Source organism: Trachypithecus francoisi, unplaced genomic scaffold (assembly GCF_009764315.1).
Source record: "Trachypithecus francoisi isolate TF-2019V2 unplaced genomic scaffold, Tfra_2.0 Lachesis_group10, whole genome shotgun sequence".
NCBI classification, from domain to species: domain Eukaryota; kingdom Metazoa; phylum Chordata; class Mammalia; order Primates; family Cercopithecidae; genus Trachypithecus; species Trachypithecus francoisi.
In genome coordinates, this window is record NW_022681455.1 from 86,755,251 (window position 1) to 86,781,801 (window position 26,551).

Consider the following 26,551-nt stretch of genomic DNA (forward strand, 5'->3'; position numbering starts at 1 on the left):
AGGAAGTCAAGAGAAATTCAGAGCATGAGATTTGCCTTGAGGGATGTTCTCTGTTGCTGAGATGGGGGGACCACAAGGCAAGAACCTGAGAGCAGGCTCTAGGAGCTGAATGCCAGCCCCAGCAAACAGCCAGTAGCCAGCAAGAAAATGGAGACTTCAGACCCACGAGCTAAAGGAATGACTTCTGCCAATGAATGACATGAATGCGTCTGGAGGCAGAGTCTGTCCCCAGAGCTTTCAGATGAGTCCTGCCCAGCTGACACCTTGATTTTACTTTTTTGAGATCTGTGAATAAATAAAGAACTTGCAGAGATGTAACTGGAGCAGATCCTGAAGGATGACAAAGACTACCCTTTAAACTCTTTCTACCTGAAAAAGCTGATTAAATAAATAAACTGCTTTAAACTTTCCTCACCTACATCAAAGCTTGATAGTGATCTACCTCATAGCTTGAAGTTCACAGATTTCCACTGAGTTAGTTCCCCTTTGCTGCCAAGAACGGCAGGTGACAGGAAGGCATTTACTTCCACCAATAAAAACAGAGGTAAACTCCACTATCCCCTCCAGGAAATGCAGCCTGCAACCTGGTACATTCATTTCACTGCCTCCAGCCTTAACAAATGCCAGTAGGAGCCACTGTTGCTATCACACACCCACCATAGCATCACACACCCACCGTTGCTATCACATACCCACCATTGCTATCACACATCCACCCTCATTGAAAGCTAAGCATGAGGCCGGGCACGGTGGCTCAAGCCTGTAATCCCAGCACTTTGGGAGGCCGAGACAGGCGGATCACGAGGTCAGGAGATCGAGACCATCCTGGCTAACACGGTGAAATCCCGTCTCTACTAAAAAATACAAAAAAACTAGCCAGGCGAGGTGGTGGGCGCCTGTAGTTCCAGCTACTGCGGAGCTTGCAGTGAGCTGAGATCCAGCCACTGCACTCCAGCCTGGGTGACAGAGCAAGACTCCGTCTCAAAAAAAAAAAAAAAAGAAAGCTAAGCATGATAAGGGAACTGCACAGAAACCACAACATCAAGATTTTGAATGACAGTTGAACTGTTGAACTAGTTGACCTTGAAAGTTTCTTTCGCATTCTATAACGTTATGGCTTTATCAAGGTTCTCTCTCTCTCTCTGCCCAAGCATATCCCAACAACCTTTTTTAAGGAACAGAGGAAGACTCAGATCCTTAATCAGCATTTAATGCTGAAATAAATTATGTCTGGTTTTTATATTAAAAATTACTAAACATACCTTCAGTTCCATCTTCAGCATTTTCTTGCAGGTCAGAGAAGATTGTAGGTTTCACCAAGACAACACCATAACCTTCATTATTATGTATTATGTTATTCACCATGGATATCTTGGGAATGTCATAATGTTCATCTAAGAAGTCCTGTGACATTGAAAACAAATGTTTTAGGAACTGTCATATTCAACATTTCCTGCCTTAAAAATCTTCTTTATTCACACTATTCTAAAAATAAAGGAGAAAAGCTATGCTTCGTCCCATGTTGTAGCAGTCTGAGCCCTTAGTGACACAGCTTTCCTCTCTCATTTCTGCAGATCTATAGGTAACAAAGCATTCTCACAAGAGATTCCAATCACTGACTACTGATATTATCGAAATGTGTATACTGCTTGCTTTTCAAAACCAGAAGACAGAACCCAACAATTTAATAAAGCATAATTTGTAGGTGAAGCCATTCTATCTGTTGAAAAGTGGGTGTTTTGGCCAACGCTCACCTTAATGAGGATCCCTTCCTTGCAGTGATGGATCCCATTGTCACTCAGGGTGCACTGACTCCCAGGGTAGATTTCTATACCGGCACCCTGTGAGTCAGTTTGAGATAATGACAATCAGTTTTTAAAAGGCAAGACTGTAAGAGATTACTACAATTACTTCTTAGCCTTTAACACAGTACAAATGTATAGCACAAAGATAAAGTATTTTACAGGTAAGTTTTATCAGCCATTTTTAATCAACATTTCCATTTGTTCCATTTCTAGCAAGTTGTTGACAATTTATCACTTTCAAAACCACACACACACACAGGCTAAGAGTGTCAACACTTGATTCTTGCTCTACTCTCTTTCATTCTAGATAAATGTTTTCTGATTCTGCCAAGAAAAAAAAGTCATTAACAATTTTGTTGAAAGATGTACTTATTCAAAATGACCATTCTCTCAGATACTCAGTTAGCTGGAGAAAAGTATTTGAATTTAGTAAAATATTGTAATTTGAGGATAGAAACAAGATCCCACATTTTCCAAAACATGCCAGTTTTAAAATACCCCAACCCAACTTAAAAATCATTTCTATGAGTTAAACAATGGCTTTCCCTACCACACACGTTAACATTAGCAGCCAGTTCAAGTGTCATTCAAACAGAGTAACCAGAAAGATCAAACATGACACTATTCTCTCACACCTCATGGCACCAAAAAACATAAGAGTAGTAAGAATTTCTTTCCCAATGCTATGCAAAGCACTCTGGAAACAAAAATGATTCACTCAAACCTCTATAGTTATTTCAGCAACCATTTGGGAATAATTTAATACACAACAGCATCGATGAAGAAGAGTTGCTATAACCATTGATAACACATCTACTGCATGTATGTTCAGTTAATTTTCTGGTAGCAGTAGTATTCCATGAGAAAACATTTATTACTTAACCCTGTACATATGCCTGAATCATATGTATACACCAATCTAACTCTTCTGTAGAGAGGACTTTAAAAATGTGCTAATTGGGCCTACTTCTAGGAGATTTTCAGTTTGGGGTTATGTGCAAAAAAAGATTAGGGGTGATTACGTTAAAAAATATCTACAGCAAGATAGTTAAAATTAAATATCAAACTATCAGGAATCACATAAAATTTGTAAAGGAGAACAATTTAAACCAGTAGTCATGTAGCAAATGAAAGTCATATTCAAAATATGTTATGAAAAGGAACAGATAATTTGGCAATTAAATAGTAACTGAGGAGCCTGCCATTCTGGGATGATGGAGTAGATGTCCCTATTCCTCCTGCTAGGTATGACCAAAAACAGTGAGCATTATATATAAAACAAGCATAAGACTGAAAAGTGGAGAGAATAAGACAGACCAGCTAGGGACCTCAGGACCCAAGAAACAACACCAACACAGTGGTAGGTTCCTTTCTTTTTGCTTCATAATCCCTAGACTTGGAGCTGAAGAAGCCAGCAATCCAGTACACCAACAGACATACACCTAAAAAAAAAGCTGCTGTAACAAAAGGACTAGGCAACCTAGAAAGACAGAAAACTTTTAGATAATAATAGCTCTATTCCAGGTAAACACCACAGAATAAAACAGCAGCCCCAATCTCACCCATGCCAGCAAAGGTCAAGAGAAAAACCTAAACTTCTGCCCCCTCAAGGATGTAACCAGGTACCCAACACCTTGACTGGGGCAGTACCAGAGAAGATCAAGCAAGGAGCCAGGACTTTCATCCCCACCAACCACAGTTGCAAGGCCCTCCCTGCAGCAGTGAAAGTGAAAACTGTATGAGGAGCCTGGACTTGTACCCCTACCTGGCAGGGCCAAGACAACCACTCCCTCCCTATTGGGGCAGTGTCAGAGCAGGCCTCGTGGAGATTCCAGACTTTCACCATTGCCCAGTGGTAACAAGACCACTCCCATATATCACAGTGCCAGTGGAGACCATGTAGGAAGCTAGACCTCCCATCCCTACATAGCAGTAACAAGGAGCTCCCCAACCCAACTTGGGTATCAATGGAGGCCAAGTGGGAAGCATGACGTCTACCTCCACCAGTAAAAAGACGACGCCCATCTACCCCCAACTCTGTCCCTTCTTGTAGTGTATCAGAGAAGCCAAGTTAAAACAGAAGATCGAGATTCTCATAATACAAAAATATTTGAAAATCTCATGTCATATCAAGAATCAGGAAAATGTCAAAATGAATAAGACAATCAACAGATGCCAAAACCAAGATGTCAGAGATGATAGAATTAACTGACAGTGATTTTAAAGCAGCCATGATAAAAATGCTTCAATAAGCAATTATGAACACACAAAAAAAACCAATGAAAAATGAAAGTCTCAGCAAAGAAGTAGATGATATAAAAAATCAAATGGAAATTTTAGAACTGAAAAATACAATAACTAAAATAGAAAGCTCAGTGGATGTGCTCAACAGCAGAATGAAAACAACAGAGGAAAAAAATCAGTGAATTAGAAGACAGAACAATAAAATTTACCCAATAGCAGAGAAAACATACTGAAAAAGAAAAGTAAACAGAGCTCCAGGGGTCTGCTGGAATATAACAAAAGATCCAATATTAATGTCATCAGAGTCTGGAAAGAGAAAAGAGGGTGAAGCTAAAAACATACTTGAAGAAATAATGACTAAAAGCTCCCAAATTTGGCAGGATTTGGATAATAAGCCTACAGGTTCAAGAAGCTGAGCAGACACCAAACAGGATAAACTCAAAGAAATCCATGCCAAAATACATCATAATTAAAATAGTGTAAGCTAAAAACAAAAATCTTGAAAGCATCAATGAAAATTTAATGCCTTACCTATAGGAGAGCAAATGTGATTGACAGCATCAGAAACCATGGATGCCAGATGAAAGAGACACAGTATTGTTCAAGGGCTAAAAGAAAAGAAAGTGTCAACCCAGAATCTTATAACCAGTGAAAATATTCTTCAGGAACGAAGAGGAAATCAAGATATTCTAAGAAGAAGGGAAAATAAGAAAATTTGTCACCAGCAGACCTATCTTCATAGAATCACTAAAGGAAGTTATCAAAACAAAAATGATAAAAGAGAGGATCTTGGAACATCAAAAAGAAAAAAAAAACCTACACAGTAAGCAAAGATACAGGTAAATGCAGCAAGCTTTCCTTCTCTTGAGTGTTCTAAATTATGTTTGACATTTGAAACAAAAATCATAAATTGTCTAATATGGTTCTAGATGTATGTATGTAAGGGAAATGTTTAAGACAGTTATAAAAAGGAGATGGTAAAGAATAATAAAAGAAGGCAAGGTTTCTATACTTTCCTTGAACTGGTGACACCAGTAAACTGTTGGTACATATAATATAAAACCTAGAGCAACCACTAAAAAAGCTATACAAGGAGAATTCTCAAAAACAAATGAAATTCTGAAACATATTCAGGTATCCACAGTTGGCAGAAAAAAAGCAAATCACGAAATGAAAAGCAAAACAAACAGAAAACATGAAATAGACTAAAAATATAACATTAATAATTAAATGTAAGTGGTCTAAATACAATTAAAAGACAAAGACTGCCAAAGTGGATTAAAAACATGACTCAACTATATGCTGTCTACAACTCACTTCAAACAGAATATAGGCAAGTTGAAATTAAAACAATAGAAAAAGACAATGCTAAAGGGATCAATTCAACAAGAAGAGCTAACTATCCTAAATATATATGCACCCAATACAGGAGCACCCAGATTCATAGAGCAAGTCCTTAGAGACCCACAAAGAGACTTAGACTCCCACACAGTAATAATGGGAGACTTTAACACCCCACTGTCAACATTAGACAGATCAATGAGACAGAAAGTTAATAAGGATATCGGGAAATTGAACTCAGCTCTGCACCAAGCAGACCTAATAGACATCTACAGAACTCTCCACCCCAAATCAACAGAATATACATTCTTCTCAGCACCACATCGCACTAATTCCAACATTGACCACATAATTGGAAGTAAACCACTCCTTAGCAAATGTAAAAGAAGAGAAATTAAAACAAACTGTCTCTCAGACCACAGTGCAATCAAACTAGAACTCAGGATTAAGAAACTCACTCAAAACAAAACTGCTCAACTACATGGAAACTGAACAACCTGCTCCTGAATGACTACTAGGTACATAACGAAATGAAGGCAGAAATAAAGATGTTCTTTGAAACCAATGAGAACAAAGATACAACACACCAGAATCTCTGGGATACATTTAAAGCAGTGTGTAGAAGGAAATTTATAGCACTAAATGCCCACAAGAGAAAGCAGAAAAGATCTAAAATTGACACCCTAACATCACAATTAAAAGAACTAGAGAAGCAAGAGCAAACACATTCAAAAGCTAGCAGAAGGCAAGAAATCACTAAGATCAGAGTAGAACTGAAGGAGATAGAGACACAGAAAAACCTTCAAAAAATCAATGAATCCAGGAGCTGGTTTTTTAAAAAGATCAACAAAATTGATACACCCCTAACAAGAAGAAAAGAGAAAAGAATCAAATGGACACAATAAAAAATAATAAAGGGGATATCACCACCAATCTCACAGAAATACAAACTACCATCAGAGAATACTATAAACACCTCTGGGCAAATAAACTAGAAACTCTACAAGAAATGGTTAAATTCCTGGACACATACACCCTCCCAACACTAAACCAGCAAGAAGTTGAATCCCTGAATAGACCAATAGTAGGCTCTGAAATTGAGGCAATAATTAATAGCCTACCAACCAAAAAAAAGTCCAGGACCAGACGGATTCACAGCCGAATTCTATCAGAGGTAAAAAGAGGAGCTGGTACCATTCCCTCTGAAACTATTCCAATCAATAGAAAAAGAGGGAATCCTCCCTCACTCATTTTATGAGGCCAGCATCATCCTGATACCAAAGCCTGGCAGGGACACAACAAAAAAAGAGAATTTTAGACCAATATCCCTGATGAACATCGATGCAAAAATCCTCAATAAAATACTGGCAAACCGAATCCAGCAACACATCAAAAAGCTTATCCACCACGATCAAGTTGGCTTCATTCCTGGGATGCAAGGCTGGTTCAACACACGCAAATCAATAAACGTAATCCAGCATATAAACAGAACCAAAGACAAAAACCACATGATTATCTCATAGATGCAGAAAAGGCCTTCAACAACACTTAACAGCCCTTCATGCTAAAAACTCTCAGTAAACTAGGTATTGATGAAATGTATCTCAAAATAATAAGAGCTATTTATGACAAACCCACAGCCAATATCATACTGAATGGGCAAAAACTGGAAGCATTCCCTTTGAAAACTGGCACAAAACAGGGATGCCCTCTCTCACCACTCCTATTCAACATAGTGTTGGAACTTCTGGCTAGGGCAATCAGACAGGAGAAAGAAACAAAGAGGATTGAATTAGGAAAAGAGGAAGTCAAATTGTGCCTGTTTGCAGATGACATACATGATTGTATATTTAGAAAACCCCATCATCTCAGCCCAAAATCTCCTTAAGCAGATAAACAACTTTAGCAAAGTCTTAGGATACAAAATGTGCAAAAATCACAAGCATTCCTATACACCAATAACAGACAGAGAGTCAAATGATAAGTGAACTCCCATTCACAATAGCTTCAAAGAGAATACAATACCTAGGAATCCAACTTACAAGGGATGTGAAGAACCTCTTCAAGGAGAACTACAAACCACTGCTCAATTACATAAAAGAGGACACAAACAAATGGAAGAATATTCCATGCTCATCAATAGGAAGAATCAATATCGTGAAAGTGGCCATACTGCCCAAGGTTATTTATAGATTCAATGCCATCCCCATTAAGCTACCAATGACTTTCTTCACAGAATTAGAAAAAACTACTTTAAAGTTCATATGGAACCAAAAAAGAGGCCACACTGCCAAGACAATCCTAAGCCAAAAAAACAAAGCTGAAGGCATCATGCTACCTGACTTCAAACGATACTACAAAGCTACAGTAACCAAAACAGCATGGTACTGGTACCAAAACAGAGATATAGACCAATGGAACAGAACAGAGCCCTCAGAAATAATACCACACATCTACAACCATCTGATCTTTGACAAACCTGACAAAAACAAGAAATGGAGAAAGGATTCCCTATTTAATAAATGGTGCTGGGAAAACTGGCTAGCCATATGTAGAAAGCTGAAACTGGATCCTTTCCTTACACCTTACAAAAATTAATTCAAGATGGATTAAAGACTTAAATGTTAGACCTAAAACCATAAAAACCTTAGAAGAAAACCTAGGCAATACCATTCAGGACATAGGCATGGGCGAGGACTTCATGACTAAAACAGCAAAAGCAATGGCAACAAAAGCCAAAATTGACAAATGGGATCTAGTTAAACTAAAGAGCTTCTGCACAGCAAAATAAACTACCATCAGAGTGAACTGACAACCTACAGAATGGGAGAAAATTTTTACAATCTACCCATCTGACAAACAGCTAATATCCAGAATCTACAAAGAACTTAAACAAATTTACAAGAAAAAATATCAAACAACCCCATCAAAAAGTGGGCAAAGGATATGAACAGACATTTCTCAAAAGAAGACATTTATGCAGCCAACAGACACATGAAAAAATGCTCGTCATCACTCGCCATCAGAGAAACGCAAATCAAAATCACAATGAGATACCATCTCACACCAGTTAGAATGGTGATCATTAAAAAGTCAGGAAACAACAGGTGCTGGAGAGGATGTGGAGAAATAGGAACATTTTTACCCTGTTGGTGGGACTGTAATCTAGTTCAACTATTGTGGAAGACAGTGTGGAGATTTCTCAAGGATCTAGAACTAGAAATACCATTTGACCCAGCCATCCCATTACTGGGGATATACCCAAAGGAGTATAAATCATGCTGCTATAGACACATGCACACATATGTTTATTGCGGAACTACTCACAATAGCAAACACTTGGAACCAACCAAAATGTCCATCAGTGACAGACTGGATTAAGAAAATGTGGGCGGAGGAAGATGGCCAAATAGGAACAGCTCCAGTCTCCAACTCCCAGCAACAGCGACACAGAAGACCGGTGATTTCAGCATTTTCAACTGAGGTACTGGGGTCATCTCTCTAGGGAGTGCCAGACAATCGGTGCTGGTCAGCTGCTGAAGCCTGACCAGCGAGAGCTGAAGCAGGGTGAGGCATCGCCTCACCTGGAAGCGCAAGGGGGAAGGAAATCCGTTTTCCTAGCCAGGGGAACTGAGACACACAACACCTGGAAAATCGGGTAACTCCCACCCCAATACTGCGCTTTAAGGAAACAGGCACACCAGGAGAATATATCCCACACCTGGCCGGGAGGGTCCCACGCCCACCGAGCCTCCCTCACTGCTAACACAGCAGTCTGCGGCGATCTATCCGCAAGGCAGCAGCGAGGCTAGGGGAGGGGCGCCCACCATTGCTGAAGCTTAAGTAGGTAAACAAAGCCGCTGGGAAGCTCGAACAGGGTGGAGCTCACAGCAGCTCAAGGAAACCTGCCTGTCTCTGTAGACTCTACCTCTGGGGACAGCGCACAGCTGAAGTCCAATAGGGGAAGCAGCGGGGGCCGGTGCAGACGCGAACGACTCAGTCTGACAGCTTTGGGGAGAGCCGTGGATCTCCTAACGCGGAGGTTGAGATCTGAGAACGGACAGACTGCCTGATCAGGTGGGTCCCTGACCCCTGAGTAGCCTAGCTGGGAGACATCCCTCACTAGGGGCAGTCTGACACCCCACACCTCACAGGGTGGAGTCACCAGTGAGAGGAAACTTCCGAAGGAAGAATCAGACAGGTACACTCGCTGTTCAGCAATATTCTATCTTCGGCAACCTCTGCTGCTGATACCCAGGCAAACAGGGTCTGGAGTGGACCTCAAGCAATCTCCAACAGACCAACAGACAGTCCTTCTGACTGTCAGATGGAAAACTATCAAACAGGAAGGACACCTATACCAAAACCCCATTAGTACGTCACCATCATCAAAGACCAGAGACAGATAAAACCACAAGATGGGGAAGAAGCAGGGCAGAAAAGCTGAAATTCAAAAAATAAGAGCGCATCTCCCCCTGCAAAGGAGCACAGCCTATCGCCAGCAACAGATCAAAGCTGGTCAGAGAATGACTTTGACGAGATGAGAGAAGAAGGCTTCAGTCCATCAAACTTCTCAGAGCTAAAGGAGGAATTACGTACCCAGCGCAAAGAAACTAAAAATCTTGAAAAAAGAGTGGAAGAATTGACAGCTAGACTAATTAATGCAGAGAAGATCATAAACGAAATGACAGAGATGAAAACCATGACACGAGAAATACGTGACAAATGCACAAGCTTCAGTAACCGACTCGATCACTGAAGAAAGAGTATCAGCCATTGAGGATCAAATGAATGAATGAAGCGAGAAGAGAAACCAAAAGAAAAAAGAAGAAAAAGAAATGAACAAAGCCTGCAAGAAGTATGGGATTATGTAAAAGACCAAATCTATGTCTGATTGGGGTGCCTGAAAGTGAGGGGGAAAATGGAACCAAGTTGGAAAACACTCTTCAGGATATCATCCAGGAGAACTTCCCCAACCTAGTAGGGCAGGCCAACATTCAAATTCAGGAAATACAGAGAATGCGACAAAGATACTCCTCCAGAAGAGCAACTCCAAGACACATAATTGCCAGATTTACCAAAGTTGAAATGAAGGAAAAATCTTTTTTTTTTTTATTTTTTTTTTATTTTTTATTATACTTTAAGTTCTAGGTTATATGTGCATAACGTTTATATCATGTATAACTCCCCAATGCAATCCCTCCCTCCTCCCCCCTCCCCCTGATAGGCCCCAGTGTGTGATGTTCCCCTTCCCGAGTCCAAGTGATCTCATTGTTCAGTTCCCACCTATGAGTGAGAACATGCGGTGTTGGTTTTCTCTTCTTGTGATAGTTTGCTAAGAATGATGGTTTCCAGCTGCATCCATGTCCCTACAAAGGACGCAAACTCATCCTTTTTTTTTTGGCTACATAGTATTCCATGGTGTATATGTGCCACATTTTCTTAATCCAGTCTGTCACAGATGGACATTTGGGTTGATTCCAAGTCTTTGCTATTGTGAATAGTGCCGCAATAAACATACGTGTGCATGTGTCTTTGTAGTAGAGTAATTTATAATCCTTTGGGTATATACCCAGTAGTGGGATGGCTGGGTCATATGGTACATCTAGTTCTGGATCCTTGAGGAATCGCCATACTGTTTTCCATAATGGTTGAACTAGTTTACAATCCCACCAACAGTGTAAAAGTGTTCCTATTTCTCCACATCCTCTACAACATCTATTGTTTCCTGACTTCTTAATGACTGCCATTCTAACTGGTGTGAGATGGTATCTCATTGTGGTTTTGATTTGCATTTCTCTGATGGCAAGTGATGACGAGCATTTTTTCATGTGTCTGTTGGCTGTATGGATGTCTTCTTTTGAGAAATGTCTGTTCATATCCTTTCCCCACTTTTTGATGGGGTTGTTTGTTTTTTTCTTGTATATTTGTTTGAGTTCTTTGTAGATTCTGGATATTAGCCCTTTGTCAGATGAGTAGGTTGCAAAAATTTTCTCCCATTCTGTAGGTTGCCTGTTCACTCTGATGGTAGTTTCTTTAGCTGTGAAAAAGCTCTTTAGTTTAATGAGATCCCATTTGTCAATTTTTGCTTTTGCTGCCGTTGCTTTTGGTGTTTTAGACATGAAGTCCTTGCCCATGCCTATGTCCTGAATGGTACTACCTAGATTTTCTTCTAGGGTTTTTATGCTATTAGGTCTAACATTTAAGTCTCTAATCCATCTTGAATTAATTTTCGTATAAGGGGTAAGGAAAGGATCCAGTTTCAGCTTTCTACTTCTGGCTAGCCAATTTTCCCAGCACCATTTATTAAATAGGGAATCCTTTCCCCATTTCTTGTTTCTCTCAGGTTTGTCAAAGATCAGATGGCTGTAGATGTGTGGTATTATTTCTGAGGACTCTGTTCTGTTCCATTGGTCTATTTCTCTGTTGTGGTACCAGTACCATGCTGTTTTGGTTTCTGTAGCCTTGTAGTATAGTTAAAAGTCAGGTAGCGTGATGCCTCCAGCTTTGTCCTTTTGACCTAGGATTATCTTGGCAATGCGGGCTCTTTTTTGGTTCCATATGAACTTTAAAGCAGTTTTTTCCAATTCTGTGAAGAAAGTCATCGGTAGCTTGATGGGGATGGCATTGAGTCTATAAATCACCTTGGGCAGTATGGCCATTTTCACGATATTGATTCTTCCTATCCATGAGCATGGTATGCTCTTCCATTTGTTTGTGTCCTCTTTGATTTCACTGAGCAGTGGTTTGTAGTTCTCCTTGAAGAGGTCCTTTACATCCCTTGTAAGCTGGATTCCTAGGTATTTTATTCTCTTTGAAGCAATTGTGAATGGAAGTTCATTCCTGATTTGGCTCTCTGCTTGTCTGTTACTGGTGTATAAGAATGCTTGTGATTTTTGCACATTAATTTTGTATCCTGAGACTTTGCTGAAGTTGCTTATCAGCTTAAGGAGATTTTGGGCTGAGACGATGGGGTTTTCTAAATATACAATCATGTCATCTGCAAACAGGGACAATTTGACTTCTTCTTTTCCTAACTGGATACCCTTGATCTCTTTCTCTTGCCTGATTGCCCAGCCAGAACTTCCAACACTATGTTGAATAGGAGTGGTGAGAGAGGGCATCCCTGTCTTGTGCCAGTTTTCAAAGGGAATTTTTCCAGTTTTTGCCCATTCAGTATGATATTAGCTGTGGGTTTGTTGTAAATAGCTCTTATTAATTTGAGGTACGTTCCATCAATACCGAATTTCTTGAGCGTTTTTAGCATAAAGGGCTGTTGAATTTTGTCAAAAGCCTTTTCTGCCTCTATTGAGATAATCATGTGGTTCTTGTCTTTGGTTCTGTTTATATGCTGGATTACGTTTATTGATTTGCGAATGTTGAACCAGCCTTGCATCCCAGGGATGAAGCCCACTTGATCATGGTGGATAAGCTTTTTGATGTGCTGCTGAATCCGGTTTGCCAGTATTTTATTGAGGATTTTTGCATCGATGTTCATCAGGGATATTGGTCTAAAATTCTCTTTTTTTGTTGTGTCTCTGCCAGGCTTTGGTATCAGGATGATGTTGGCTTCATAAAATGAGTTAAGGAGGATTCCCTCTTTTTCTATTGATTGGAATAGTTTCAGAAGGAATGGTACCAGCTCCTCCTTGTACCTCTGGTAGAATTCAGCTGTGAATCCATCTGGTCCTGGACTTTTTTTCGTGGTAGGCTATAATTGTTGCCTCAATTTCAGAGCCTGCTATTAGTCTATTCAGGGATTCAACTTCTTCCTGGTTCAGTCTTGGGAGGGTGTAAGTGTCCAGGAAATTATCCATTTCTTCTAGATTTTCTAGTTGATTTGCGTAGAGGCATTTATAGTATTCTCTGATGGTTGTTTGTATTTCTGTGGGGTCGGTGGTGATATCCCCTTTATCATTTTTTATTGCATCTATTTGATTCCTCTCTCTTTTCTTCTTTATTAGTCTTGCTAGCGGTCTGTCAATTTTGTTGATCTTTTCAAAAAACCAACTCCTGGATTCATTGATTTTTTGGAGGGCTTTTTGTGTCTCTATCTCCTTCAGTTCTGCTCTGATCTTAGTTATTTCTTGCCTTCTGCTAGCTTTTGAATGTGTTTGCTCTTGCCTCTCTAGTTCTTTTAATTGTGATGTTACAGTGTCAATTTTAGATCTTTCCTGCTTTCTCTTGTGGGCATTTAGTGCTATCAATTTCCCTCTACACACTGCTTTAAATGTGTCCCAGAGATTCTGGTGTGTTGTATCTTTGTTCTCATTGGTTTCAAAGAACATCTTTATTTCTGCTTTCATTTCGTTATGTACCCAGTAGTCATTCAGGAGCAGGTTGTTCAGTTTCCATGTAGTTGAGCGGTTTTGATTGAGTTTCTTAGTCCTGAGTTCTAGTTTGATTGCACTGTGGTCTGAGAGACAGTTTGTTTTAATTTCTCTTCTTTTACATTTGCTGAGGAGTGCTTTACTTCCAATTATGTGGTCAATTTTGGAATAAGTGCGATGTGGTGCTGAGAAGAATGTATATTCTGTTGATTTGGGGTGGAGAGTTCTATAGATGTCTATTAGGTCCCCTTGGTGCAGAGATGAGTTCAATTCCTGGATATCCTTGTTAACTTTCTGTCTCGTTGATCTGTCTAATGTTGACAGTGGAGTGTTGAAATCTCCCCTTATTATTGTATGGGAGTCTAAGTCTCTTTGAAGGTCTCTAAGGACTTGCTTTATGAATCTGGGTGCTCCTGTATTGGGTGCATATATATTTAGGAGAGTTAGCTCTTCCTGTTGAATTGATCCCTTTACCATTATGTAATGGCCTTCTTTGTCTCTTTTGATCTTTGATGGTTTAAAGTCTGTTTTATCAGAGACTAGGATTGCAACCCCTGCTTTTTTTTGTTCTCCATTTGCTTGGTAGATCTTCCTCCATCCCTTTATTTTGAGCCTATGTATGTCTCTGCATGTGAGATGGGTCTCCTGAATACAGCAGACTGATGGGTCTTGAGTCTTGATCCAGTTTGCCAGTCTGTGTCTTTTAATTGGAGCATTTAGTCCATTGACATTTAAGGTTAATATTGTTATGTGTGAACTTGATCCTGTCATTATGATATTATCTGGTTATTTTGCTCGTTGGTTGATGCAGTTTCTTCCTAGCCTCGATGGTCTTTACATTTTGGCATGTTTTTGCAATGGCTGGTACCGGTTGTTCCTTTCCATGTTTAGGACTTCCTTCAGGTCTCTTGTAAGGCAGGCCTGGTGGTGACAAAATCTCTAAGCATTTGCTTATCTGTAAAGGATTTTATTTCTCCTTCACTGATGAAACTTAGTTTGGCTGGATATGAAATTCTGGGTTGAAAATTCTTTTCTTTAAGAACGTTGAATATTGGCCCCCACTCTCTTCTGGCTTGCTTGCAGAGTTTCTGCCGAGAGATCTGCTGTTAGTCTGATGGGCTTCCCTTTGTGGGTAACCCGACCTTTCTCTCTGGCTGCCCTTAAGATTTTTTCCTTCATTTCAACTTTGGTGAATCTGGCAATTATGTGTCTTGGAGTTGCTCTTCTGGAGGAGTATCTTTGTGGCGTTCTCTGTATTTCCTGAATTTGAATGTTGGCCTGCCCTACTAGGTTGGGGAAGTTCTCCTGGATGATATCCTGAAGAGTGTTTTCCAACTTGGTTCCATTTTCCCCCTCACTTTCAGGCACCCCAATCAGACATAGATTTGGTCTTTTTACATAATCCCATACTTCTTGCAGGCTTTGTTCATTTCTTTTTCTTCTTTTTTCTTTTGGTTTCTCTTCTCGCTTCATTTCATTCATTTGATCCTCAATGGCTGATACTCTTTCTTCCAGTTGATCGAGTCGGTTACTGAAGCTTGTGCATTTGTCACGTATTTCTCGTGTCATGGTTTTCATCTCTGTCATTTCTTTTATGATCTTCTCTGCATTAATTAGTCTAGCCGTCAATTCTTCCACTCTTTTTTCAAGATTTTTAGTTTCTTTGCGCTGGGTACGTAATTCCTCCTTTAGCTCTGAGAAGTTTGATGGACTGAAGATTTCTTCTCTCATCTGGTCAAAGTCATTCTCTGACCAGCTTTGATCCGTTGCTGGCGATGGGCTGCGCTCCTTTGCAGGGGGAGATGCGCTCTTATTTTTTGAATTTCCAGCTTTTCTGCCCTGCTTCTTCCCCATCTTTGTGGTTTTATCTGTCTCTGGTCTTTGATGATGGTGACGTACTGATGGGGTTTTGGTGTAGGTGTCCTTCCTGTTTGATAGTTTTCCGTCTGACAGTCAGAAGGACTGTCTGTTGGTCTGTTGGAGATTGCTTGAGGTCCACTCCAGACCCTGTTTGCCTGGGTATCAGCAGCAGAGGTTGCCGAAGATAGAATATTGCTGAACAGCGAGTGTACCTGTCTGATTCTTCCTTTGGAAGTTTCCTCTCAGGGATGACTCCACCCTGTGAGGTGTGGGGTGTCAGACTGCCCCTAGTGGGGGATGTCTCCCAGCTAGGCTACTCAGGGGTCAGGGACCCACCTGAGCAGGCAGTCTGTCCGTTCTCGGATCTCAACCTCCGCCTTGGGAGATCCACGGCTCTCCCCAAAGCTGTCAGACAGAGTCGTTCGCCTCTGCACCGGCCCCCGCTGCTTTCCCTATTGGACCTCAGCTGTGGGCTGTCCCCAGAGGTGGAGTCTACAGAGACAGGCAGGTTTCCTTGAGCTGCTGTGAGCTCCACCCAGTTCGAGCTTCCCAGCGGCTTTGTTTACCAACTTAAGCTTCAGCAATGGCAGGTACCCCTCCCCCAGCCTCGCTGCTACCTTGCGGATAGATCGCCGCAGACTGCTGTGTTAGCAGTGAGGGAGGCTCCGTGGGCGTGGGACCCTCCCGGCCAGGTGTGGGATACAATCTCCTGGTGTGCCCGTTTGCCCAAAGCGCAGTATTGGGGTGGGAGTTACCCGATTTTCCAGGTGTTGTGTGTCTCAGTTCCCCTAGCTAGGAAAACGGATTTCCTTCCCCCTTGCACTTCCAGGTGAGGCGATGCCTCGCCCTGCTTCAGCTCACGCTGGTCAGGCTGCAGCAGCTGACCAGCACCGATTGTCTGGCACTCCCTAGAGAGATGACCCCAGTACCTCAGTTGAAAATGCAGAAATCACCGGTCTTCTGTGTTGTTCGGGCTGGGAGTTGGAGACTGGAGCTGTTCCTATTCGGCCATCTTGCTCCGCCCCCTAGGAAAAAATCTTAAGGGCAGCCAGAGAGAAAGGTCGGGTTACCCACAAAGGGAAGCCTATCAGACTAACAGCAGATCTCTCGGCAGAAACTCTCCAAGCCAGAAGAGAGTGGGAGCCAATATTCAACGTTCTTAAAGAAAAGAATTTTCAACCCAGAATTTCATATCCAGCCAAACTAAGTTTCATCAGTGAAACAGAAATAAAATTCTTTACAGATAAGCAAATGCTTAGAGATTTTGTCACCACCAGGCCTGCCTTACAAGAGACCCTCAAGGAAGCCCTAGACATAGAAAGGAACAACCAGTACCAGCCATTGCAAAAACATGCCAAAATGTAAAGACCATCGAGGCTAGGAAGAAACTGCATCAACCAACGAGCAAAATAACCAGTTAATATCATAATGACAGGATCAAGTTCACACATAACAATATTAACCTTAAATGTCAATGGACTAAATGCTCCAATTAAAAGACACAGACTGGCAAACTGGATCAAGACTCAAGACCCATCAGTCTGCTGTATTCAGGAGACCCATCTCACATGCAGAGACATACATAGGCTCAAAATAAAGGGATGGAGGAAGATCTACCAAGCAAGTGGAGAACAAAAAAAAGCAGGGGTTGCAATCCTAGTCTCTGATAAAACAGACTTTAAACCATCAAAGATCAAAAGAGACAAAGAAGGCCATTACATAATGGTAAAGGGATCAATTCAACAGGAAGAGCTAACTCTCCTAAATATATATGCACCCAATACAGGAGCACCCAGATTCATAAAGCAAGTCCTTAGAGACCTACAAAGAGACTTAGACTCCCATACAATAATAATGGGAGACTTCAACACTCCACTGTCAACATTAGACAGATCAACGAGACAGAAAGTTAACAAGCATATCCAGGAATTGAACTCATCTCTGCACCAAGCGGACCTAATAGACATCTATAGAACTCTCCACCCCAAATCAACAGAATATACATTCTTCTCAGCACCACATCGCACTTATTCCAAAATTGACCACATAATTGGAAGTAAAGCACTCCTCAGCAAATGTAAAAGAACAGAAATTATAACAAACTGTCTTTCAGACCACAGTGCAATCAAACTAGAACTCAGGACTAACTAAGAAACTCAATCAAAACCGCTCAACTACATGGAAACTGAACAACCTGCTCCTGAATGACTACTGGGTACATAACGAAATGAAAGCAGAAATAAAGATGTTCTTTGAAACCAATGAGAACAAAGATACAACACACCAGAATCTCTGGGACACATTTAAAGCAGTGTGTAGAGGGAAATTATAGCACTAAATGCCCACAAGAGAAAGCTGGAAAGATCTAAAATTGACACTGTAACATCACAATTAAAAGAACTAGAGAGGCAAGAGCAAACACATTCAAAAGCTAGCAGAAGGCAAGAAATAACTAAGATCAGAGCAGAACTGAAGGAGATAGAGTCACAGAAAAACCTCCAAAAATCAATGAATCCAGGAGTTGGTTTTTTGAAAAGATCAACAAAATTGACAGACCGCTAGCTAGACTAATAAAGAAGAAAAGAGAGAGGAATCAAATAGACGCAATAAAAAATGATAAAGGGGATATCACCACCGACCCCACAGAAATACAAACAACCATCAGAGAATACTATAAATGCCTCTACGCAAATCAACTAGAAAATCTAGAAGAAATGGATAATTTCCTGGACACTTACACCCTCCAAGACTAAACCAGGAAGAAGTTGAATCCCTAAATAGACCAATAGCAGGCTCTGAAATTGAGGCAACAATTAATAGCCTACCCACGAAAAAAAGTCCAGGACCAGATGGATTCACAGCTGAATTCTACCAGAGGTACAAGGAGGAGCTGGTACCATTCCTTCTGAAACTATTCCAATCAATAGAAAAAGAGGGAATCCTCCCTAACTCATTTTATGAAGCCAACATCATCCTGATACCAAAGCCTGGCAGAGACACAACAAAAAAAGAATTTTAGACCAATATCCCTGATGAACATCGATGCAAAAATTCTCAATAAAATACTGGCAAACCGGATTCAGCAACACATCAAAAAGCTTATCCACCATGATCAAGTGGGCTTCATCCCTGGGATGCAAGGCTGGTTCAACATTCGCAAATCAATAAACGTAATCCAGCATATAAACAGAACCAAAGACAAGAATCACATGATTATCTCAATAGATGCAGAAAAGGCTTTTGACAAAATTCAACAGCCATTTATGCTAAAAACGCTCAAGAAATTCGGTATTGATGGAACGTACCTCAAAATAATAAGAGCTATTTATGACAGACCCACAGCTAATATCATACTGAATGGGAAAAAACTGGAAAAATTCCCTTTGAAAACTGGCACAAGACAGGGATGCCCTCTCTCACCACTCCTATTCAACATAGTGTTGGAAGTTCTGGCTGGGCAATCAGGCAAGAGAAAGAAATCAAGTGTATCCAGTTAGGAAAAGAAGAAGTCAAATTGTCCCTGTTTGCAGATGACATGATTGTATATTTAGAAAACCCCATCGTCTCAGCCCAAAATCTCCTTAAGCTGATAAGCAACTTCAGCAAAGTCTCAGGATACAAAATTAATGTGCAAAAATCACAAGCATTCTTATACACCAGTAACAGACAAGCAGAGAGCCAGATCAGGAATGAACTTCCATTCACAATTGCTTCAAAGAGAATAAAATACCTAGGAATCCAGCTTACAAGGGATGTAAAGGACCTCTTCAAGGAGAACTACAAACCACTGCTCAGTGAAATCAAAGAGGACACAAACAAATGGAAGAACATACCATGCTCATGGATAGGAAGAATCAATATCGTGAAAATGGCCATACTGCCCAAGGTGATTTATAGATTCAATGCCATCCCCATCAAGCTACCGATGACTTTCTTCACAGAATTGGAAAAAACTGCTTTAAAGTTCATATGGAACCCAAAAAGAGCCTGCATTGCCAAGACAATTCTAAGTCAAAAGGACAAAGCTGGAGGCATCACGCTACCTGACTTCAAACTATACTACAAGGCTACAGAAACCAAAACAGCATGGTACTGGTACCACAACAGAGATATAGACCAATGGAACAGAACAGAGTCCTCAGAAATAATACCACACATCTACAGCCATCTGATCTTTGACAAACCTGAGAGAAACAAGAAATGGGGAAAGGATTCCCTATTTGTAGAAAGCTGAAACTGGATCCTTTCCTTACCCCTTATACGAAGATTAATTCAAGATGGATTAGAGACTTAAATCTTAGACCTAATACCATAAAAACCCTAGAAGAAAATCTAGGTAGTACCATTCAGGACATAGGCATGGGCAAGGACTTCATGTCTAAAACACCAAAAGCAATGGCAACAAAAGCCAAAATTGACAAATGGGATCTAATTAAACTAAAGAGCTTTTGCACAGCAAAAGAAACTACCATCAGAGTGAACAGGCAACCTACAGAATGGGAGAAAATTTTTGCAACCTACTCATCTGACAAAGGGCTAATATCCAGAATCTACAAAGAACTCAAACAAATATACAAGAAAAAAACAAACAACCCCATCAAAAAGTGGGGAAAGGATATGAACAGACATTTCTCAAAAGAAGACATCCATACAGCCAACAGACACATGAAAAAATGCTCATCATCACTCGCCATCAGAGAAATGCAAATCAAAACCACAATGAGATACCATCTCACACCAGTTAGAATGGCAATCATTAAGAAGTCAACAGGTGTTGGAGAGGATGTGGAGAAATAGGAACACTTTTACACTGTTGGTGGGATTGTAAACTAGTTCAACCATTATGGAAAACAGTATGGCGATTCCTCAAGGATCTAGAACTAGATGTACCATATGACCCAGCCATCCCACTACTGGGTATATACCCAAAGGATTATAAATTACTCTACTACAAAGACACATGCACACGTATGTTTATTGCGGCACTATTCACGATAGCACAGACTTGGAATCAACCCAAATGTCCATCTGTGACAGACTGGATTAAGAAAATGTGGCACATATACACCATGGAATACTATGTAGCCAAAAAAAAAAAGGATGAGTTTGCGTCCTTTGTAGGGACATGGATGCAGCTGGAAACCATCATTCTTAGCAAACTATCACAAGAAGAGAAAACCAAACACCGCATGTTCTCACTCATAGGTGGGAACTGAACAATGAGATCACTTGGACTCGGGAAGGGGAACATCACATACTGGGGCTATCATGGGGAGGGGGGAGGAGGGAGGGATTGCATTGGGGAGTTATACATGATATAAATGATGAATTGATGGGTGCTGACGAGTTGATGGGTGCAGCACACCAACATGGTGTAAGTATACATATGTAACACACCTGCACGTTACGCACATGTACCCTAGAACTTAAAGTATAATACAAAAAAAAAAAAAAGAAAATGTGGCACATATACACCATGGAATACTATGCAGCCATAAAAAAGGATGAGTTCATGTCCTTTGTAGGGACATGGATGAAGCTGGAAACCATTATTCTGAGCAAACTATTGCAAGGACAGAAAACCAAACACTGCATGTTCTCACTCATAGGTGGGAACTGAACAAGAATACTTGTACACAGGGTGGGGAACATCACACACCAGGGCCTGTCGTGGGATGGCGGGAGGCAGGAGGGATAGCATTAGGAGATATACCTAATGTAAATGACGAGTTAATGGGTGCAGCACAACAACATGGCACATGTATACATATGTAACAGACCTGCACGTTGTGCATAAGTACCCTAGAACTTAAAGTATAATAAAAAAAAGAAAGAAAGAAAGAAAGAAAGAAAAAGACATACAATGCAAACAATAATCAAAGGAAAGCAGGTGTGGCTACATTAATATCAGATAAAGTAGACTTTGGAGCAAAAAAAAAATCACCGGAGATGACATAAAGTAATCATAAACACGCTGACTCACCAAAAAGACACATCAATCCTAAATGAGCATACACCAAATAACAGAACTGCAAAATATGTGAAGTAAAAACTAATAGTACTGAAAAAGCAAACAAACAAATTAAGTTATAGTTAGAGACTTCAACACCCCTCTCTCAACAACTGATAGAAGAAAAAATCAGAAAGAATACAAAAGAACTCACCACCACCAACCAAGTTGATCTAGTTGACATTTTATAGAATATACCACCCAACGACAGCAGAATACACATTTTTTTATTTGCTCACACAGTATGCATCCAGATAGACCATATCCTGAGCCATAAAAGAAACCTCTAGAAATTTAAAAGAATTAAAATCATAGTGTGTTTTCTGACCAAAATGGAATGAAACTGGAAATCAGCAACAGAAAGATAATAGTAAAAACTCCAAATATTATGAAATTAAACAATACACTTCTAAACTGCACGAACTGAAGAATAAAAATAAAAAATATCAAAGTTTACAAAACAGCTAGAGCAATGCTGAGAGACAAGTTTATAACATTAAATGCTTACATTAGAAAAGAGAAAAAGTCTCAAATCAATAACCTAATCTCTCAGGTGGAAAATCCAAAACAAGTAAAATAAACCCAAAACAAGCAGAAGGAACAAAATCATAAAAAGAACATAAAAGAGTAACACTAAAAATTACAATTAAATTTTAAAAAAGAACTAAAATAAATGAAATTGAAAACAACAATTATCAAAAAGAAAAAAAAAAACACAGAGCAAAGAAACAAACTACCAATATCAAGTATGAAACAGGCATCATTACTATATACCCTGCAGATATCAGAAGAATAAGGAAATACTACAAACAATTCTATACATATGAATCTGACAATTTAGAAGTAGTAGTCCAATATCACAAAAAGCACAAACTACCAAAATATACTCAATATGAAATAGGTCAGTTGAATACCCTTTTAAAATTAATAATGAAATTGAGTTCATAATTTTAAAAATTCCAAAAGAGAAATCTCCAGGCCCAGGTGATTGCACTGGAGAAATCCATCAAACATCTGAAGAATAAACAGCAATTATACACAATCTCCTCTACAAAACAGAAGAGAAGGGAACACTTCAGTATTCATTTTATGAAGCTATTATTATCGATAATAAAACCACACAAAGACAGTGGTACAGAAAACCAAAACTACAGTCCAATATTCATGAATATAGATGCAAAATTTCCTAATAAAAGATTAGCAAATATAATTCAGCAATATATAAAAAGAATTATATACCATGAGCAAGTGGGGTTTATGCCACAGAGGAAGGCTGGCTCAAAATTTGAAAATCAACCAATGTAACTCACCATTTTCTGTTTTCCAATAAGAAAAATCATGTGATCATATCAATCTATCCAGAAAAAACATTAAAAGTCAGCCTATTCCTGAGAAAGGAACTCAGAAAAAAAGAAGTCAACATCCACTTATGATAAAAATTCTCAAAAAAAAAAAGAGCAGAAATTCTTCAACTTTATAAAGAATATCTAAAAACCCGGTCAACCTTATTCTTTTTGATGGAATACTAAATACATTCTCTCTAATATCAAAACCAAGGTAAGGATGTCTGCTTTCATAGTGCTGGAAATTCTAGCCACTGCAATAAGGCAAGGGGGCAAAAGGCATAAAGATTAGAAAAGAAAAAAAAGAACCTGCCCTTATTTGCAAATAACATTACTCTGTATATAGAAAATCCCAAGGAATCTACAAAAACACTCCTGTAAGTACAGTTCAACAAAGTCATAGGATATAGCATAAACATATAAAAATAAATTACATTTCTATATACTAGCAATGAACATATGGACACTGAAATTAAAAATATCACTTACAATAACTCAAAGTGAAATAATTAGGTACAAATCTAACAAAACACATACAACATTTGTATACTGAAGAGTACACAACGCTGATGAAAGAAAACAAAGATTTGGCTGGGTGTGGTGGCTCATGTTTATAATTTCAGCACTTCGGGAGACTGAAGCAAGAGGACTGTTTGAGCCTAAGAGTTGGAGAACAGCCTGGGCAACATGGCAAGACCCCATCTCTACAAAAAATAAAGTAAAAAATATTAGTTCGGTGTAGTGGCATGCACCTGTGGTCCCAGCTACTTGAGAGGCAGAGGTGGGAAGATGGCTTGAGCCCAGGAGACTGAAGCTATGCCATGAGCCGTGTTCATGCCACTGTACTCCAGCCTGGGCGACAGAACAAGACCCTATCTCAAAAAAAAGGAAATCAGAGATTTTAAATAAATGGAGAAATACATTGTGTTCAAAGATTGGAAGGCGTTAATCCTTCCCAAATTGACATATGGGTTTATTAAAGTTCCTATCAAAATCTCAGCATGATCTTTTGTGGATATAGACAAAATTATTTTAACATTTGTATTGAAAAGCAAAGGAACCAGAGTAGCTGAAACAATTTTGAAAAAAACAAAGTAGGAGAAATCACTCTACCTAATTTTAAGACTTAATGTATAGCTACAGGTGTTGGTGGAGGGATGGCTACGCAGATTAGTGAAACAGAATAGGAAAAGAAATGAACCATGACCTAAACCTCACACCTTATACCAAAATTAACTAGAAAATGGATCACAACCTTACGTAAAATATAAAGCTACAAAAATTTTAGAAAAAAATAGGAGAAAATCAGGATCTATGGCTAGGCAGAGTTCTTATCACTAAAACCTCGACTCATAAAAGGAAAAACTGACAGACTGGCCTTCATCAAAATACTTTGCTCCATAAAAGCCCATATGAAGAAGGTGGAAAGACAAGCTACAGAGCGGCAAAAAAAGTCTCCAAACCACATACTTGACAACAGACTAGTACCTAGAATATACAGAGAACTCTCAAACCTCTACAGTAAAAAAGAACAAACAATCCAATTAGAAAATGGGGCAAAAGTAACGGATATTTCAATAAAGAGGACATAAGAGTGGTAAAAAAGCATATGAGGGCTGGGCGCGGTGGCTCACGCCTGTAATCCCAGCACTTTGGGAGGCCAAGGCGGGCGGATCACAAGGTCAGGAGATAGAGACCACGGTGAAACCCCGTTTCTATTAAAAATACAAAAAATTAGCCGGGCGCGGTAGCAGGCGCCTCTAGTCCCAGCTACTCAGGAGGCTGAGGAAGGAGAATGGCGTGATCCCGGGGGGCGGAGCTTGCAGTGAGCCGAGATCGCGGCCACTCCAGCCCCGGGACAGAGCGAGACTCCGTCTCAAAAAAAAAAAAAAAGCATATGAGAAAATGCTCGACATCAGTTAACAACTGGGGAAATGACAATCAAAACCACAATGAGATATTACTGCACACTTACCAGAATGGCTAAAACAAAAAATAGCCAAAACACCAAATGCTCTTGAGGACATGGAGAAACTGGACCACTCAAACGTTGCTAGTGGGAATGTAAAATGGTACAACTACTCTGGAAAACATTTCAGCGGTTTCTTTAAAAAAAAACTAAACATGCAACTACTATATAACCTACAATTGCATCCATTGGCATTTACTCCTTAAAAAATGAAAACTGTGTTCACACAAAAACCTGTACCCAAACGTTTATAGCAGCTTTACCGACAATAGGCAAAAACCGGAGACAATCTAGACATCCTCCCACAAGTGACTAAACAAACTGTGGAACAATCACACATTGGACTATTCCTCCACAGTAAAAAGGAGCAAGCTATTGGTACATACAATGAGCTAGGTGAAGCTCCATAGAACCGCACTAAGTGAGAAAAGCCCATCCCAAAGAGCTACATACTGTATGATTCCATTTCTACAGTTTTGAAATGATGAAATAAATAGAAATGAACCACAGCTTAAGGTGTGCCTGAAGTTAAGGAAGGAGTTGGTGGGAGAGGCAGGTGAGTTTGGCTCTAGGAGGGCAGCATGAGGGGTCCCTGTGGTGATGGGAATATTCTTTCACTTGACTGGATTGATGTCAGTATTCTGGTTGTGATGTCGCACGACAGTTTCACAAGATGTTACCATTAGGGGACACTGGTGAAGGGCATAATGCAGGACCTCTCCCTGTTATTTCTTACAACACTGTGTGAATCTACAATTACAAAGTTATAATTTTAAGGGTCTAAAACTCTCTTAAAGCTACATAAAGTAATTGTGAGATTTATGACTTTTCTTCCTATCATTTGAAAATCTACGAGAAGACCCTTGCACAGTTGAGTTTGACTGACTTGGTAGAAATGACTGTCTGAAGAGAGTGGGAGTACGCACATACATCTTAGTCCCATATTTCATATTTTCATTTACAACTTAAACCCAAACTACTTCCCCAAGAGCTTCTACCTTGGCACCATATAAATCCGAGTTCTTCATTAGAAACTCTGCCGATGTTCGCACTGTGACTCCGGTTGTCTCACACTGCAGCACACAGTTTTCCAGCGTAGTCTTACCACGGTGAACAACTGGGATGAAAATACACAGTGACTGCTTTAAGAAGTAATGTGCCTTTCCCAATGTTAGAGATAGCCTGGTGCTGACATTAGCTATGGTCTAAATATTTCTCAATGGCTATCATTTAAATATTCTTACCTAAATTACAAATTCATAAAATATAAAACAATGACTATTTTGAGTTATTTTCTACAATCCAAAAGCAACATTCTTTAAAAAGAATGACTTGACCTCAGATACAAAAGTACTTTCCATTACCAGAAAAAAAAAGCATCAGAGAGCAATTTTGCTGAGTATCTCGGAAGAAAAAGGCTTTGATTCAAGAAAGGGGACACAAAGATTCCAGGAAACAAGCACTACTCCAGTGTGGAGATAACTTCATTCTAGTGCTACCTTGAATACAGAGAACACAGACCACAACACTGGAAAGCTTTAAAAGAAAAAAATCACCACACAGAAAAGAAATTAATATTAAACAACAAATTCTCATGAATAGGCTATTTTTTACTTCAGGGTTAAGACTGCTAAGTCGTCACACTATGT

The 26,551-nt window shown here is 39.8% G+C and overlaps 1 protein-coding gene across 3 annotated transcripts in view; it reads right to left on the bottom strand.

Moving 5' to 3' along the window:
- Positions 1-26,551, bottom strand: part of SHCBP1 (SHC binding and spindle associated 1) — a 54,117-nt gene that overhangs the window by 1,622 nt on the left and 25,944 nt on the right. For all 3 annotated transcript variants that reach the window (XM_033218290.1, XM_033218288.1, XM_033218289.1), the window contains 3 exons: positions 25,901-26,019; positions 1,755-1,841; positions 1,263-1,404 (listed from right to left, as the gene is read on the bottom strand). In XM_033218290.1, the coding sequence (XP_033074181.1) occupies positions 1,263-1,404; positions 1,755-1,841; positions 25,901-26,019 (348 nt within the window). The remainder of the gene's footprint in view (positions 1-1,262; positions 1,405-1,754; positions 1,842-25,900; positions 26,020-26,551) is intronic.